The sequence below is a fragment of the Chelmon rostratus genome, chromosome 23 (genome assembly GCF_017976325.1).
Source record: "Chelmon rostratus isolate fCheRos1 chromosome 23, fCheRos1.pri, whole genome shotgun sequence".
NCBI lineage: Eukaryota > Metazoa > Chordata > Actinopteri > Chaetodontiformes > Chaetodontidae > Chelmon > Chelmon rostratus.
The window spans coordinates 2,801,627-2,819,563 of NC_055680.1; the positions used below are offsets into that span (position 1 = coordinate 2,801,627).

The 17,937-nt window shown below is 44.8% G+C and overlaps 3 protein-coding genes across 3 annotated transcripts in view; 2 read left to right on the forward strand and 1 right to left on the reverse strand.

Moving 5' to 3' along the window:
- Positions 1-486: 486 nt before the first annotated feature.
- Positions 487-8,521, reverse strand: zcchc4 (zinc finger, CCHC domain containing 4). The gene is made up of 13 exons (XM_041964955.1): positions 8,364-8,521; positions 7,836-7,954; positions 7,676-7,758; positions 7,199-7,471; positions 6,120-6,200; positions 3,014-3,086; positions 2,789-2,939; positions 2,385-2,485; positions 1,627-1,748; positions 1,319-1,394; positions 1,177-1,228; positions 906-1,053; positions 487-795 (listed from the first exon to the last, which is right to left on the reverse strand). Exons 1-13 carry the CDS (start codon positions 8,443-8,445, stop codon positions 672-674), a joined length of 1,485 nt encoding a protein of 494 aa, XP_041820889.1. The 5' UTR covers positions 8,446-8,521; the 3' UTR covers positions 487-671.
- Positions 4,528-6,333, forward strand: si:dkey-219e21.4 (tripartite motif-containing protein 14). The gene is made up of 2 exons (XM_041965642.1): positions 4,528-4,875; positions 5,398-6,333. Exons 1-2 carry the CDS (start codon positions 4,665-4,667, stop codon positions 5,994-5,996), a joined length of 810 nt encoding a protein of 269 aa, XP_041821576.1. The 5' UTR covers positions 4,528-4,664; the 3' UTR covers positions 5,997-6,333.
- Positions 8,522-10,671: 2,150 nt separating the features above from the next.
- Positions 10,672-17,937, forward strand: part of ablim2 (actin binding LIM protein family, member 2) — an 89,347-nt gene continuing 82,081 nt past the window's right edge. The window contains exon 1 of the mRNA XM_041964633.1: positions 10,672-10,933. Within this exon, the coding sequence (XP_041820567.1) occupies positions 10,921-10,933 (13 nt within the window). The 5' untranslated portion in view covers positions 10,672-10,920. The remainder of the gene's footprint in view (positions 10,934-17,937) is intronic.

Here is a 17,937-nt window from a genome sequence, read left to right on the forward strand (position 1 = left end):
CGTAGAATCAGTCACTGTATATATCCACAGTGAGGGGGAGTGTTCCTGCGTCTGGCTGCCTTCACCATTCAGACTGGATCAACATGATGAATGAATGAAAGCGGGTGTGTGCATGTGAGTCAGGATGAACCTGTCTTTTCACCACCATCATCATCATCATCATCATCATGAAGGTTCTGGCAGGATGTACTGTCTACCTGGTTTATAAGACACCCTTTGCCCCAGTGGAAGCTATCAGACACTGTGTGTTGTGTGTGTGTGGACATGTCACACTTAGAGGAAATGAAGGTCTAGTCCACTTCGGACAAATTTGTTATATTATCAACACAACCTGCACAATGTGCACACATGGCTTCCAGTAAAACAGTAACCGCCAAAAAGCAGGTTATCTGGCGGACGGGCTGCACGGGAGGTAAAGAGACAGCAGAGTAGACCTGAACAACGCTGCCACCAGGTGGTCATACGGAAAAATTTCATGTGTTGAAGTCTGATCACATTTATTAATTTATTTATATTTAGAGAGAACATAAGAGAACTGTTATGTTTCAAAATGCTGCAATATACAAAATATAGACCAACTTTGGCTGTCTTTGCATTTCAATGAAAAGTACAATAACTGCTAACACTGCTTGAGATTGCCCAGCTGAAAAGATTCTGCACGAGCGCTGAGGTCACACAGACGGAGCAGCCATCTTCTTCGCTCTGCGGGCTGCTCCAGACTTCCTCCTAGCTTTAGCCTTGAGGGCGGAAGGACGAGATACGCGTTTCCCTCCGCTCTTGGCACTGGAGCGATGCCTGGAAGGCCGAACACAGACGGGGGAGAACAGGTTAAGACTTGAATCTTCCTGGCGCGGCGATGGAGTGAAAGGATTTAACCCACTGCGGGGGCCGCTCTCTGAACTCACCTGCCGACCCTGTGCGTGTCTTTGAGGGGGCAGGCCTTGCGTTTGTGCTCCAGGCTGCCGCAGCTGAAGCAGCCCTGCGTTCCTTGAGCGTGCCCACACGGGTGGTCCGGGAGGGCGCAGCGGCCACAGGACTGGCAGTGCCTCCAAGCTTAGAGGGGGAAAATACAACAAATACGCACATTAAGACAAGACAATAAGCAACAAGTAACGATGAAGACTTTTATTAGCCTTGACACGTAGTGACCATGTGTTCATGGTTGTGTGTACCTACATGGTTTCACACATTTCTCACATGCAGCGCAGTGCTTCCATTCTCTGCCGTCCTGGAGACACAGAGGGTGAAAACAGAAGTTTTAGCACATGCCTTTATTAGAGGAAGCTAAATATAATGGGATGTAGTTGTGCTTTTATACCTTGGATGGGCAGACATTGCATTTAGCGCAGTGCTTGTTGAGGGACCAGACGAATCTCTCACATACAGAGCAAAATCTAACAGGAGGAGGAGAAGATGCACGACCTTTTTGCACAACTTCAAAGTCCTTTGTGTTAACACTGCATGGTTCCTACAGCTGGGTACTGAACTACAATACTTTCTGTGTTCCACCACATGCATCTCTAATTGAAAATTGTTGGGAACAGAATGCTGTGTAAGATCACACACCACCTGATTTACAGCAAGCCTTAGCAGCAGAGTTAACTAATAGAGTACATGTGTTGATACCTGTAGCCCTCCTCTTTGGGCAGGACAAAGCCTCTGGGTGAAATATTAGTGAAGAGCCTGACTGGAGACTGCTTCCTGCCTGTCTTCCCGTGTTTATACAGAGGATGGTTGTCATAGTCCACCTGATTGGAAACAAACCAAACATTTATTTCATTGTTGACTCTGTACGAAGCACAGACTGCTACTTCACAGTATCCTAACAGAAGATCACTGCTGGTTGTCTTGATGAGTGAGTCACTGTGCTGCAGCTCCAGGGCAGCTTTGCCGCAGCATGTTGATGTTCACTAATGTTTTTAATTCGTTTCTTTAGTAGTGCAAGTGAAAAATGCAAGATAAGCTTCTTCATTTTTTGCACTGGACTGAAGAGAATCAGCAGTTTTGATCTTTTCTTGCCCATCTTGATCTTGACATCATCATCATCGTTTGCTTTCTGAATAAATCTTGCTAACCTTAATCTTGATATCTCAGCAGCACTTTGTTTCTTTATTGTTCCCAAGTGACTCTGCTTCACACACCTTTTTCCCACTTGACACGTCATAGTGGGAAAGGCTCGGGTGTTACTAATAACATGAACTATAGCTGTTTCAGTAATTACTACAGTGCACTAAAAGGACCTACAGATGTACAATTACAGTCCACGCAGGTACTGTACTGCACTCTACGGTACTGTACTGTCATTTCTCACAGTTTTTATCTTTATCAAGCTGTTTTTATGTCTGCATTAATCAACGGCTAAAAGTGTTGTACTGCCAGCGTACCTGGTAGTCCAGCATGGTGAATGAGGGGAGACACTCCAGGATGCGAGGTTCAAAGAAATACGGGAAGATCCACATCATGGGCATGTCAGAGTTACTGCTGTCTGCACACAAAGCACACGGATAGTAGTTTCAAACAGTGGACATCAACAATGAATCAGATGACTGTGTGTTTTCTGAAATGGGTCACTTGATACTTGATGAGTCCACAGAAGATTATCATCCAACTGTGCAGTTTTCATACTTCACTGTCTTCTCTTGTGTATTGTTTTACTGTTTTTAAGCTGCGTTACTGCAGAAAGGTTCTCCTCTTGCAGAATAAGAGAGATCAGAACTAAATATACTGTTGGAAAAATAATATGACCAACATAAACAGACAAGCTCTCAAACTCCACAGTGACACTGACCAGAGCTCTGCAGCTTCCTCCATGTCTGTGAGATCAGAGAGAAACTATTAGCCAGAGGCTTCACCAGGCCACCGAACGGAGGGTCAGCCACCATCACCACCTTCTGCCCATCGCACTCTGCGAGGAAGGCCTGCAGGACTGCCCTGGAAGCCTGACAAGAGGCAAAGCTTGAGCATGCTGCACTGAAAAATCCAACGCATCAAACAGGAGTGTTGTAGCCTGTACCTCTCCATCAAAAAAGTGGTGGTTGAACATGTTGTAGTGGCAGAATTCATCCTGGCTGTAGAACTGAGCGTATCTGAAACACGATGCAAAAAAAATCACGTTATTCAGCAGCATTAAACATTCAGACAGCAATCAGATGCAACAGACTGTCCTTGGTTCCATTTCCGCTGTCTTACAAGTCTGGACTTATCTACTGTTCATACACACAAAGTTGGCAAACACATAGTGGATCCTGAGGTGTGTATCCAGGTAACTATTAGGTGTCTGAGTGTGTGCTGCAGGCTGAAGCTTGTAACACAGGCACACACCCTCCTCTGCACATTCTGTACAGAAACAAACAGCAGAGACACAGCACGAAGAGACCTCAGGTAAGAACTACTCCAAAACGTGATTTAATAATGCTAACATACAATACAGCTGAGTAAACATTCATCATGGATATTCTGCCGTGAAAGCATGGAGAAGTCTACAGCTTGATTCCACAGTAAACACGGAAATGTTTTGTTTTTAGTAAATGTGTGGAGAAAATGAAATCATGTCCCGGACCTGGTTTTCACAAAAAGCTTGGCATGGACTCAGGTTTTCACAGACTTTCCAAAAACCTGAAAAACTGGTTACTCTGCAGCGACAGCAAACATATAGAAAATGCTTTGGGTGGTGCAAAAGGAGGAAATATCTTAAGTTTAGCATATGTTTGTTGTTCAGCCCTCAGAGATGGCAGAAAAAGAGGCATTATCGGTCGGTGATGGACAGTCAGCAGCGGCTCAGTCTGCACAGCGCGGTCTTGCGTCGCCCTCTGCAGGCACCCACAGTGCACTGCAGGACGGACTGAGCTTCACTCCACTGGACTCCAACAGTGACAGGGTTGTTCAGCCTTTCCCACGTTCTCCAAATCTACAGAGGAAGATAGCCAATGCTGCACAGCCCTCGCAGGTAAACGCGAGCTGCAACATTTTCGCAGCTCGCCAATGTCAGCGATTTCACACACACACTCGCACTGTGCGCACCAGTGAGGTTATCACGGTTTAAAATGATATACTTTCATGCAAAAACTGGCTGTAACTCTGTCCCCTGCAGGAGCAGCTGTCCAGACGTTTGCAGGAGCTGCAGGTGGAGAGCTCCAAGACTGAGGCTCACATCCAGTCTCTGAAGAAACGCAAGGCAGACCTCTCTGTGAGTATGAGACGTGAAGCTCTCAGTGCTTCAAACAGTTGCGATACGATCTTTCGGTGTGTATTCAACATCTGGCCCCCATGTTGTCTGTGTACCTCCCTAAAGAGAAGCACAGAGATGATGAAGCAGCAGGTTCGAGAGCGCTTCGAGAACATGCGGCGTCTCCTGAACCAGGACGAGCAGGCTGTCCTGGACTCTCTAGAGCTGGACCATAGACGCACCAGGACCAGGCTGGACCAGGTTCTGAAGGACTGGAAACACCACCTGGACCAGGTCACTAAGAACATCAGCAGCACCCAGAAAGCACTGAGCAAGAGCTCGTCAGCAGAGGAAGATGGGAAGGTCTGATTGAAGGGCTGCGCACTGCTTAAAAAAATACAGTAACTGAAGGAATTTCCTGGTGTTTTATCAGTGTTTCTGTTTGTCTCTCATCTCAAGGGCCAGTCTGAGAATGTGAGGTAAACCACTGCACCTTTACATGAAACTCCAGCTCCAGCTGCTGTACAGCTCTGCTCACGCCTCCCTGTCTCACTACAATCTGTGTGATCTCTCTCGCAGTCCTAAGAAGCCGGATGCCTGTGAGCAGGAAATCCGACTGAATGAAGAGAGATTTGAAGGGCTGCTAAAAACGTTATCCTCCATCTCCAAAGACCTGAGAGCTCAGCTGCAGAGGAAGACTCTGCTGTTAGGTACTGAGGCCGCTGTTTCTACATTACATCAATCTCTTAGACGAGCTAACTCATTTGGGGGAAGCGGAGAGTAGCAGTGAGTAAAATCTGGTTCCAAAGTGAAGCAAAATGATGCACTTTATATCAATGACTGAAACCAGTGAGTGGGCAAAACCTGTAGGCGACTTTGGACGGCACCATTAGAGTTAAACAGGCCAACTATTCCTATTCATTCCTCTATTTATCTTCACTGGAAAGGTGCTTCATCACACTAATGCAAAACGCAAAATCTGTAAACTCAATAGAGCCATGAAATCTTTTCATTATTTTGCAACACTGGCTGCAATTACAGGTCACCACAAAATGACTAAAAAGAAAGAGAAATGTAAATTCATGTGACTCTGTTAACAACACCTGGGGTGAACTCAAATGAGTCAATGCGACAGGTATGAACACAGTGTTTCATTTGTTTACAGTGACACTGATGCATGGCCGCGGGTCAAATGTCATCAATAAATCTACGGATTCACTGTTTCATTTTAGATTCGTCCCCCATGGTGATTGACAGGGAGACCTGCCACAGCCAGATCGCAGTGACCTCAGAGGGGCGGGGCATGTCCTTCTCAGGCTCTGCCCGCTCAGCTCCGGAGCGTCCTCTTCAGTTTGACAGGGTGTGCTGCGCTCTGGGCTGCTCTCCCCTCACAGCCGCTCAGAGCTACTGGGAAGTCGACGTCCGCTGCTGCTCCGCCTGGGCTGTGGGCGTGGCGTACGCCAGCCTGGAGAGGAAGGGCCGGGAGAAGGGCGCCAAGCTGGGCCGAAACAGGAACTCGTGGTGCGTGGAGCTTCGTAACGGCCATCTTTCTGCTTGGCACAATGACCGGAACGTCGCGTGTCAGGGCGTCGGGCAAATGCCGCTGGGGAAGGTCGGAGTGTGGGTGAATTATGAGAAGGGCCAGCTGGTGTTTTACGACGCAGACACCATGGTTGTCCTGCAGAGGTTCTCCGCAGCAGTGACGCCGGTGTTTGACAGGGTTCATCACCAGTTCACTGAGCCCCTGTACCCCGCCATACGCTTCCTGAGACCACCAGAGAACCAGATGTGGCCAAACCACCTGGAGCTCTGTCATCTCAACACCGCATGACCCTGCTGTCACATTCCAGAGACAGCCTCTGAATGTGTAACGATGATGTGTTTTCCACCCATGTACATACACCGTTAAATCAGAGCAGCTGTACAGTGCAATATGTGTGTGACACAAACTAACCTGAAGTCAATGTCCAGCAGCAGACTCTTCATTGGCTCATGTTTCTGCTCCAGGTTTCGCAACTTGATCACCTCCTGGAGTCTAGAAGAGACAGCAACAATCATTACTGACTGCATGTACTAAAAAAAAGGCTTAAAATTTTCTGTCATTTGACAATTTTGTGACTATTGGCTGTAGCTAACTTGACTATTCTATTAAAATGTTATTGTTGTCATGGCGGAATTCTTCAAAACTTACATTTTGACCATTACAGGACATTCTAACTGTCCTCTGAACCCCAAATGATTCAAATTCTTTCTGTTAAAAGCCTCTTAAATGGTCTTTTTTCACATTTCATGGGTCATCTTTGGCACCTGTAGTTCAGTTCAGTTGGTCCAGACCAAGAAAAGAACAGTTAGATTGTTGCCTTTTAGTTCTGGTCACCCTCATGTTCCATCCACTTTTTACAAACACAGAGCTGACGAACATCATACGGACTGAACAGTAACTAGTTATGGTGGGGTCATCCTGCACCCAACCATAATGCACCCGTTTTAACCCCTTTTCACTTTCTGACTCATCAAGAAAACACCTGCACTCATGTGCTAATCATATTGTCAATAACTAACTGCATAAATCCAGTAGTAGTTTGGCTCTTAGGTTGATGCTAATGTTGCACACTGTACTGTAATAGATATGTTCAGATATGACACCACCCGACCAAACCCGGCAAGGACACCAAAAAGTAAAGTAGCTCATTTAAAACCAGTCTACAGCAAGGTGTACTGATTATTCAGAGTAACTGGGATATTGCCTCTGCAAAGTCAAGTTGCAGTCATTGTCATTTTTAAAAAGGTTTTGCTGCCATTTGCCTTTGTGAGATAATTTGAAATACACATATAGACAGGAAACCACACAGAGGGAGAGAGCAGAATGTGACATGCGGGGCCCTGAGTCAAACCAGGGGCGTTGAGGTTATAAGGTATGTATCTTTGACCACTAGACCACCATGACACACTTATTTTCAATTCTTTAAGCAACTCACATGAAGTTCTAAAACTCAAGCCAAAAAAATTAAAAAATCACAGTAACCCCCTCACCTGGGTGTGCCCACACACAGCACCTTCCTGTATCCCAGCCCAGCCAGGGTGTCCAGCAGGAAGCGGGAGCTGCGGTCGGTGAACAGGTACTGGGCGTTGCTCTTCTTGTTGTCCAGAGGACGCAGCAGCACGCTGGGCCTCCTCAGCTGGGCTGCGGTGACGGCCGTGGATCTGTGAGAGGAGTGGGCTTCACGATCTCCTGGCAGGAGCAGAATCTGACAATCCTGGCAGAACTTCTTCTCATCCAGCGGGAGGGAGGCAAACTTTTTGAATCTGAGAGACAAATTAGAGAACTTTCAGTAAGTTGGTTTATATGCTCATGTTCTGAATGAATTAGGTCATGTTAATTTGACATTTAAATTTTGTAAAAAGTCAGAGAACAGGATTGTCATACATAATGCACTTCCTGGATCAGGCCAACCATCACCAAGCCTCTTGTTCATTGGAGGTCATGATGGGCTGCAGCTGACTTCTTACCTGCAATAGGACTCCTGCTGGGTTAACAAAGGTCTCTTTGACTGGTTCTCTGATTCTCTGGCCAAAAGCCTGGCCTCTGACACCTGCAAAGCAAATGAATTAAAATGAATGAGAGTTCGCTGGAACAACGAGGTGACGGTTAGAATTCCAGCCAGCCTACCTTTTCATCTTCCCACTGGAAAAACTTGCAGTCTTTTCTGTCTCTGCAGGCTGAGCAGGCATAAAACCTCCTTCCTTTCTCACCTCCTTTGCTAACTTTCTCAAACAGCAAGGTTGGACCTGGCAAAAGACAAGTGACATTATTATTATTCCGTTTGATCCTCGATATTTCCTGGCATTGAAAGGTAGACTCCGACTATTAATACATTCACAAAGAGACAGGGTGTGTTTACCTACAGCATAGCTAAATATAAAGTTGTATCAAAATGGCTTGATACAATGGCTTAATGGCTTGGTGTGTGAAGCAATTTTAGTTCAGATTTTACTGCTATACGAGCTGTTTTATGTTACATTCATATGCCGAATTCATTAAAATAAATTATTAATTGGTATGGTATTATATTGTTGAAAGTGTGTTCATATATGAATAAAGAAGGAACGCAACTTTGAGATATAGAGGATTTCATAACACAGTTTGGTGTTGCGCTTTTGAGTGTCTACCATGGTTGTCCTGTACATTTACACTTACCATGCGGACAACATGGCGCTGTTTCATCGCCGACTAGAAGAATAACCTCTATTCCAAAACTGTCATCGCTAGCCTCGGTCATAATCACGTCTTTAAGGTTACAAAATTCATGAATTTTACTCTGATGTTTTTAACACGAGGGTTGAGCCTGATAGGCGGAAGACATGCCGTTTCTAGTCGCGCAGATATGACGTCATGCGTTTATTGTCGCAGTTCAAGCTCATTGGCCATGAATCAAAACATAGCCAGAATCAGTTTTGCGTTTATTTGATGATTATTCTGATATTTACGACTTTAATTTTAGCCAAACGATCATTCTTTTTGTACTTTGGGGTGAGGAGATTATAGCAAAATGTGAATCTATTAATAACTCTCAGTGTTTAATTGTGGATGTCATGTCATCCTTTTAATTGACTTCACACACGCATATCTCCTTCTCACATAAATTACTTTTTAAAAAATAGAAGTACATAAATTCTTCGTGATAAAGAGAGCAAGTCATCTGGCAAGTCCCCTGAACAAGTCATCGAGATATACAGTTGAAAGGCTGAAAAAAAACAGCACATGGATTTGATATATATATATATATATATATATATATATATATATATATATATATATATATATATATATATATAGTCAGTAGTAAACATTAAATGTGTTCATTTACTAACTTTTTAAACCTATCCTTTATTCTGTAAATAATTATACTCAAATATTCAGTAATTTCTTTATTACCTGTATATTCTAAATCATTTTAAATGGTGTGTATGTGTATGTTGCTGCTGAATTATGTCTGTATGTTTGGAGCTATGCCAAATGTCAAACCCAAAGTCACTATTTTACAAACAGTAAATATCCAATTGATAAACTTTTTCAAATCAAAGGGAGGGTAGTGATGTAGCCTAACTCAGAGAAGATGTTTGCCCTTTCCCCCTAATCTGTCTCGTCTTCTTCAGCGCTGTCGATTCCTCCTGCGCCCCCCCATCTGTACCCAAAGGCTTTTTTAAGAATCGCTGACCCAGTTAATTGTAGCCAATTACAACACACAAAGAGATCACGAAGAGAAATGAGCAATATTATGTTTAACCTTCAGTGTTTCTCTTAGATAACAACAAATAAACACACAACTTCAACAATTAGAGCAGTTATATCCAAACTGATCATCACAGAAACTGAAATACAGTCCTGTCACTGTCTGTGTGTTTCACAATGCAGTTTGTTTACACCGAACAGGCTTGTAGTCCAAACCCAGCAGCACGCCTCTCATTAGAATGGGTGTTTTCTTTTTTAAATACTACAATTCCCAAGTATGCCGCCGTACGCGCACAGCGGCGCTGTGAGCCTGAGGATGCTCTGTTCAGGAGCGGTCTGCTGGATGCTGAAGCAAAGCACAGACAAGATGCCCTCTGTTACCGAACGGTGAAAAGGAAGCGTTGGATTTTCTCCTTCAAAGTAAAAGCACAAACGTCGGCGATTTAACGATTAGCATATTAAAATATTGAATGTACAGAACAAAATTGCATCGAAACGTAACACTGAAGGTAACACTAATGTATTTTGCCAGTAATGATGAAATTGTGTCTCAGTCGAAGTCCTAAAAGCAACTTCCATGAAATTGTTCTGGATGCCCAGCTGATGCATGTGGATGCAGTTTTTCTATATACTGTTTTTTCACAACACTATATCCGTGGTTGTGTAATCACTATGTTGCAGCTTTGTAAATAAAATCATGGGCACAGTGGATTGTGTGTATGTGTACTTTGGTTTCCCCTGCACCGATCTGGAGGAGGTTAAGGATAGATAAGGTCCAGCCTATCCAGGGTCTCAGATGTGATGTCAGTGCCACCGGCCTAAATGAATCACTTTAACTTAGATAATTAATTCCTTCATTATTTTAGTTAATACTGTGCCAACATTGTTCATTTTCCTAAATTAAATTGATTATTTAGATTAGATTATTTTGGGGTCTAACTGTAACTGACTTGGTTTTATATTGTAAAGCCAGAACAACAACAAGCCTAACTTGGTTTGACCTGATAGTGGAACCAATTTGGTAATTTTCAGTTTCTGATTTAATTACTCAAACAATAGAAAATGTTAAACTCTTCCGGATTTTGCTGCACATCTGTCTACAATATTCTTAAAGAATCCTCGGATTCCCTGATCCCGAATACAGACCCAATCTTCAGGAGGACTTTTATTTTGAAATGCCGCACTGAAAACCCTCGTCGCTCTTCTATCCAGCTTGACTACAGTCGTGTTTCTACACCGTGCGCCCACACCCAACCTGCGCTGTCTGCCTTTCTGTGAGGCAGCGCAGCTCCGCAGTGTGTGCAGGACATTGTCTTGTCGGTGCGGCGGCGTCGGGAGATCTCAGCGGCCTCAGCAGACAGAGACAGCCGGGCTCTGTGCAACATTTGCCCGCATTCATCCCGCCGGCTGACACTGAGGCTTGCGCGCTCTGCGGCTACTGGCATCACCCATGTACTGTCAGTGTGGATAGTGGCTTGTTTACTGTGCATCATCTGACTGGAGAAGACGTCTGACTGGCACCATGAGCAGCACTGGTAAGCCCATTTTACTGTAGATTGTGCTGCTTCTTTTACATTGCACTGGGCCAATTCTTGTTAATGGGAACAATCCCCAAAACGTGATTTTAATGTTCCTATAGAGCTGTATTGATAAATACTGAGTCTTTTACATCTTGCACCATAATAACATTTACCTGTATAAAATGTATCAACTATGCATTGAAAATGTGTTAGAATAATACATGCTATTATTTCTCTTTTTAACCTTTACCTGCTAATGATGGCAGCAGCATCACTGTGCACCCAAAGATGTGATGCTAGAGTTAAAATTGAGGTTGGCTGATGTTAAGACACTGTTTCACATTCGGCCCAGTGAAGATGAATGTCATGTGAGCTAATTAGTCAGGATGTAGGAACACCCACAGTGGGTTTGGTGGCTCTTTGCATCATGTTGCTCCGCAGTCACTCCTGGTTTAAAGAGGGATGGTCTACAGCAGGCCTGACTCCTGGCGAGCTGCTGCCACACTTGGCTTTGTCCCTGAGGGGGGATCTGACAAATGTAACAAGAGGCCGGTGTTCATTTGAAGCCTGTTTGCTGTCAAGTCCCGCAGCAACAGTGCTGCTCTGCTTGTTTTTCCATATGCAAATAAACCCATGGAGCGCTCGAGCCAGCGTAGAACACGAGTTTTACTTTTTCGGGGACCCTCAGGAGAGACCACGTCAGAGTAGTGTATGAGGCAGCACTCCAGAGAGGTCGGAAATTCTGTGTTATTACAGGAAAAAAATGAAAAGGTTCGTCCTTTCAAGTCAGAATTTGAAGTCAGGAATGCAACATGATTTTCAACCCTTGAAGTCTCGTCATCATATACTGTTAGTTCTAAACTACAACAACATTTATATTTATCGTGCACTGCTTATAATCCTGAAAACACCTAAAATTAGCTTTCAGCACTGCATAACCCTGTATTCAGAAGAGCACTTCTGTGACAAATCAATAAACATTCAACTTCTAAGTCTGAATTAGCAACTTGCTGCGTTACAATGATGAGTTATATTATAGGTTTAGACCATAATAAAGCAGCAGAGGGGGCAAAATGCAGCAGCCTCCTGGTTGTCAGACGTATCAGGAAGTTCTCTCAGCTACATTGAATCCCCCGTTTAGTGAAAAATCAACTCCATGGACAGCAACATTACAACAGATTGGCCTTTTTGGATGGTGCTGTACCCCCTGAAGAGGACAGGAGCCTCCATGTTGGAGGATTCAGGAAACCCACGCACACAGACCAATACTTACGCTTCGACTCTCACCACCCCCTGGAGCACAAGTTAGCAGTAATCACAACCCTGCAACACCGAGCTGATAGTGTACCAGCAAGTGCCGAGGCCCAAGAGAAGGAGGGCAAACATCTGAGGGATACACCTGAAGCTTGTGGAGACCCTAACCGGACCTTTACAAAACAGCCTGAAGATCCAGGAAGAGCACCGACACTGAGGTGGTGAAGAAGAGATCAAACGCAACAACATCATCATTCCAGATGTTTCTAGAGAATCTGATTTTCAACAAACACCACGACCCTGTGTGCTTCAAACCCAGCAACACACTGAGACAGAAACTGCTCCACCTGAAAGACCCCACACCCAAACACAAGAACAGCAATCCAGCGTACGCAGGCCGATGCAGCGAGGAACGCACAGACTTCTAAACAACCATTCACAGGAGAGCCAACTCCTCAGGTCAGGACCCAGCAGCTCACCTCCACCTGGAAGATAAGGGCTGGAAAGAGGAGTGAAGGAGGCTGCTTTTACGAGGAGGAGGTCTACGACACCACTTATACCCTGCCTTCAACGCTGTCCTTTCATCCCTCTCCAGGAGATTTAACAACTATTCACAGTTGGCCTCATGTGACATCTTTGACGACTGTCATTCACATCTGTCCTCAGGTGACTCCACTGACTCTAACCGCTGCCATTACTACAGCCAGGAGCAATAGTGACCCAGGTACTAGAGGTGTCAACGTCCTTCATAATGACTCACCAGAGGCTGAATAGTTGGGATTCCCCACTTCAAGTTTGTGCAACCCAGTCCAGTTGCCCTTGATTCAGCCTTCCTTGGAAATGTGAGTGAGGCGTTTCGGTGCTTCCTGTTGTTCTGACGCTGTGTGGATGCAGCAGAGCGCTGCATTGATCACACAGTTTAGGGAAAAGTAAATCTCCCATCTTATTTCCAAACTGAGAAATTCTAGCACCTCGCGATGCTTTGCAGTAAATCTGGCCAAAACCAAAAATGAGATGTTACTGAGGACGGAGATAGGAGCCCATTAGCCGCTGAGAGTGCTGCAGTTCGTCATGGAGTCGAGACGGAGGAGAATTCATTAGCACGCCGCCGAAAACTGCGAGCCAAAGGGACAAACGAGACAGGCATCTTTGTCTGGGACAAAGCGTGATGCCTTTTAAGAGGTCGACCTTTAACCTTTAGGCTGGATGTGTGAGAGGACATCTGTACCTGCGTGTGTGACGACAGCTGGCCTCCACATGGCGGGAGTTGATCCTGATAAACAGTATCAGGTGTGTGTGTGTGTGTGTGTGTGTGTGCAGAGAGAGATCCAGTTGGATTTCAGTCTAGCTGTCTGGCCTGAATGAATGCAGCGATGGTTCACATTTAGAGTTTGTTTTCTGTACTTCATAGCACAGCAGAAAGGCTTAATCTTGTTCAATTACGACTGATCCAGGCCCTGTAAACAGAAGTTAAACTGACCTTTTAAGGTGTTGGTGATTGATCATCTGGTTAGGCTGGGGAATATGTGTTTTGATATTGCTTCCTCTGCTTGGGTTCAGTTTTTCATCATCCCATCACTTTTATTCCACATGGATGTTTCAGTCCTGAGTGAATGTGGCTTATAAATCTATGTGTTCTATAACCTGGATATGCTAGAAGGTAGCGTTAAACTAGCCTTCACTGCCCTGCTTAGCCCTGAAAAGGATGTAACGTGACTGTGTCAATACGGGTAAAGCGGAGCAATCACAACCTGCAAACAGTGTGTGGAAGTGGTGCAGCAGTGGTGTCATTTAGACCTCAATGTGCCAGTACCAGCCGTGCAAATGAGCAGGTCTGGGTTGAGAATCAATTAATATCAAAGAAACAGTCTCTCCAAAAATGATAAGCGGTTGAAATATCAGTTTCTCGTCCACTTCTGGATCAAGCTTTTCCAGATCGAGCTCGATCCTGAGAGCACAATTCAGTTGTCCTTCTATCCGACCAGAGTCTTGCGGAATCCTGTGGGATCCTGATCTAATCTGAGGCTTCTAGTTTAGATTATGTTCTTGAAGAAGAAATCGCACCGCAGATTTCTTGAGCCGTGACCTCAGCCCTCAGTTCAGATCATATCTAGAAACGAGAGAAAGAAGTGTAAGATCTGCACTTGCAGGCGCCTCAGTGTGACTGTTCAGTGCCACCTGGGTTTGACATTGTTTGCCTGGTCAAACCACAGGAGTGGTGCACTCGAGTTTAAATAAACCTCTCCGAACAGGCTCGGCATGAACACGCCCTGAGAGGACATTTCAGCAGCATGATTAATCCACAGACCAGTTTTGCATTCTTTCAATTCCAGAAAAACATAATTACGCTTTCAGATTTTATTTGGCATTACCCGTGCAGCAGCGAAAGGTTAAAGACTTGCATCAGATGACATTATTAACTGGGTTTGTTTTAGTCTCCAGAGCGGAGACGCTTTGACGGCTCTGAGCGCCTTCACCACAGGGAATAATTATCAGTGACTAACAGGGAGGGATGATCGTGGAATAGGCCGTTAATTCTTCTCAGATTACTGCCACAGGTCACATGACACGAGGCCTGATCAATACTGTTTCTCGGGCTGTTTTCTGCCTGCGTGTGTGCAGCTGAACCTAAAGGGTGGACCTGCTGACTCGTTAGCGATATCCTCGTGACCGGTCGTTTCGGAGAAGACAGCAGGGATCAGTATAACGTGCATTAAATGGATTTGTTGTGGCTTTGTACAACTCCCAGTGATTCACACAGAGCGATGATGAGGAGTGTCTGCTCAGCGCACATCACACTGCTCCATCATCAGTATCATCAGCATTAAGGCGCTGCTCTGGTGGACCTCATCACCGTCATAAAGCACGTAGCCGCTTGAAAAATGACTGGTACTAACAAATTAAAGACCCAAAACCCATCCAGAGACCTAGAGGTGGTTTATATCTCTTAATAAATTACATTTAAAGATTACAGAGCCCAAACCCAACCCAGGCCCGAGCTATACCATTTCAGTCACTGTCGAACATTTTAAAATCCTCAACCAAGAGAATACCCAGCATCCACCAGCTCCGAGCCAGGAAGTCCTGCCTAGTAAGCAATTACATCCACCCGCAAACACAGTGTTGTGACACTGTTGCAGGAAGGCTGGTTCACTCTGACTCCAAACAATGTGTGTCACAAGTCATGCGGAGCCGCAGTGTGTGCAGGAGTGTTTTGCTTGAGGAATGTGCCTCCAGGGTGTGTGTGTGTGTGTGTGTGTTCTCTGTTGACAATGATGATATATGTGGTTACACATGTGCAGTTTGTGCTTGGCTAAGTGTTTGTAGAGGGGAGAAGACAGAGTAAGAATAGAAATTTCGAACGCTGGTGTGTCTGCATGAATGTTAATATCTGGAGATAATGCATGAGGGTGTGTGTGTCTGTGTGTGTGTGTGTGTGTGTGTGTGTGTCAAGTCCATGCTGATATTTCAATCCATGTGCACTATCTGATATATATTTGTAATGGATTGGGAGTTTTGTTGCCGTATATATGTAATACTCATGAATCCCACACATGCTATCACTCCCAGAGGAATGCAAAATGATCAGCAGTAGATTATCATTTAAGATTATTTTAATGATCTATTGTATATTAATCTGGTTAGCATGTAATCTAATCATTTAATTGCATAAGACAATGGGAAATCTTTTGAAACTGTAATTAACGAATGCTTGGTATTTTAGCTCACCCAAAAGATGATCACTAAATATAAATTTTCAACATGCAGCTGTTTACTTACCCTAATCTTTTCTGCATTAATGATGATTGGGATTCATTTGTATTTGTATCAGAGGCTTTTCTAAAGGTCGCTGACTGAGGCGAACACCTGTAAGCAGGAGCTGTTTCAACTAGAGCGGCTCCAGCTCATGAACCACAGAGACCCGCGATAACACAGAATAACGACGGAAAGTCCAGATCAGCTGGAGGCTGCACACACTCGCTGTCGGCGCGTAGGCTGTCGGCTAGCGTGTAGCTAACGCCCATGCACCAAACACAATTCAGCCAAACTTGAGCTGTCCAACTGCCAAAATCCAGGCGAGAGGGAAACTGCAGGCAAAGTGCATCCACTTCCTCTGTTGTTCCGTTAAGAGAACAATCTAGATTTTTCTTAAATTAAGATAGAACTGCGAAAAGATCTTCTAACTAGACTTTTTGAAGTAAAGCTGCAGATACAACATTATCTATTAGAAGGTGTCAGACTCATTCGCTCCGTCCCATTTAGTTTGCACAGGTGGCCCTAGGCTAAAATTAGCTTTGTATTGAATCCACATTACTTCACTTCACTTGGTTTTGGCGACTTGACGTTTTTAGCATGTTTTGCTGAATGAAATCAGACAAGTTGCAGATATTTCTGTTTGTATCTGCTATTTCTTCCAGTAGCTAATGCCTCATGTCTCTTCCTGTGCCCAACAGAGGGACCACTAATTAGTGTTGTTAAACAGCCAGTGTAAAGCTTTTCTGAGCAGCCGCGGGCTGCACGCCTGCATTTTGATAAAAGCTTCAGCTATAAGCATTGAGTCACATTCACAGCAGACATTGTGACGCCTCATGGTAAGAAAAGCACAGTTGTTGCTAATAACATGAATGATGGCTTTGTTCTGTTGGTGTCCCAGTAAACCATGATATGTGTTTTATTCTAGAAATGTTGTTTAGTCGTGCACTTCCTTGCTCGCTTGCTGCTGAATGAAATAGCAGTGGACAGAAGCGGTGGGCAGAACCAGGCAGCAGTCAGACTGACACCTCAGCTCTTCTTGCTGGGATAAATACCATCTGACCTCACTGGTGCTAAGCCCCCACACTGGGGCTACACACACACACGCACACACAAACAGCAGTAATTAAGCCTACGATGTGGCGCGGGCTCGTGACATTTCCCTGCAGCCTGCTGTTTTACGTGGGCCTTTGATGAAGGCAGGGGCGGCGTGTTGTTTGTCCTACGTGAGTCCCCCTGCTGAATAGTGCAACCACATCACAGCTTTGGACGAACACAGCTGATACTCTTGAATTGAAGCTGATGTAATACTGCTATCGGTGTGTTTCGCCTTCAAACTGGAAGCAGGGAAGCTGCTATCGTAGCTCAATCAAAAGCAAAAAAAAGAAAACGGTTGATATATGTGTGAATTACGGCATTAAACTGCAACAAGGATGTAAAATACTTCATTCAGAAAGGAGTGAGCACCCTGAGGCTTTCCTATTGCAGGCTGCTTTTCACCAAAGCTCTTTCATAGAAATTGAGTCATGCTTTATTTATTCCTCCCTGCGTACCTCGCTGTTCCTGTGTGCAGCCTGGAGCTTCCTGATAATTGAGTCCGCTGAGTTAAACGTGCTGAGTGTGTGACATTTAGGTGTGACGGCAGCCATCGAGGTCAGCCGTGCGTTTCACAGGGAGCTCTATGATACAGTATACAGTTATTTTACGGGCTGTGTTCAAGCGGCCGTAGCGTGTTGATTAAATTACCGCAGCCCTGTAGTTGAATTAGTCTACATTATAAGGGAACTGTGTGATACTTCACGGGATGAAATGTAGAACAGCTAACGGCGTAACAACTGCTACACACGCAAAGGTGTAGGGGTTTGCAGGTGTAGCAGCCGAGTTAGCTGTGCACCACCAGAATTTGTCCTGTGTGTATGTGTGTGTGGCAGTGCTAGCAATCTCTGAAAGAGTTCTTTCTATAAGGAGTGCAGTGCATCAACAGCAAATCAGCCATTTTTGGAGGATACCAA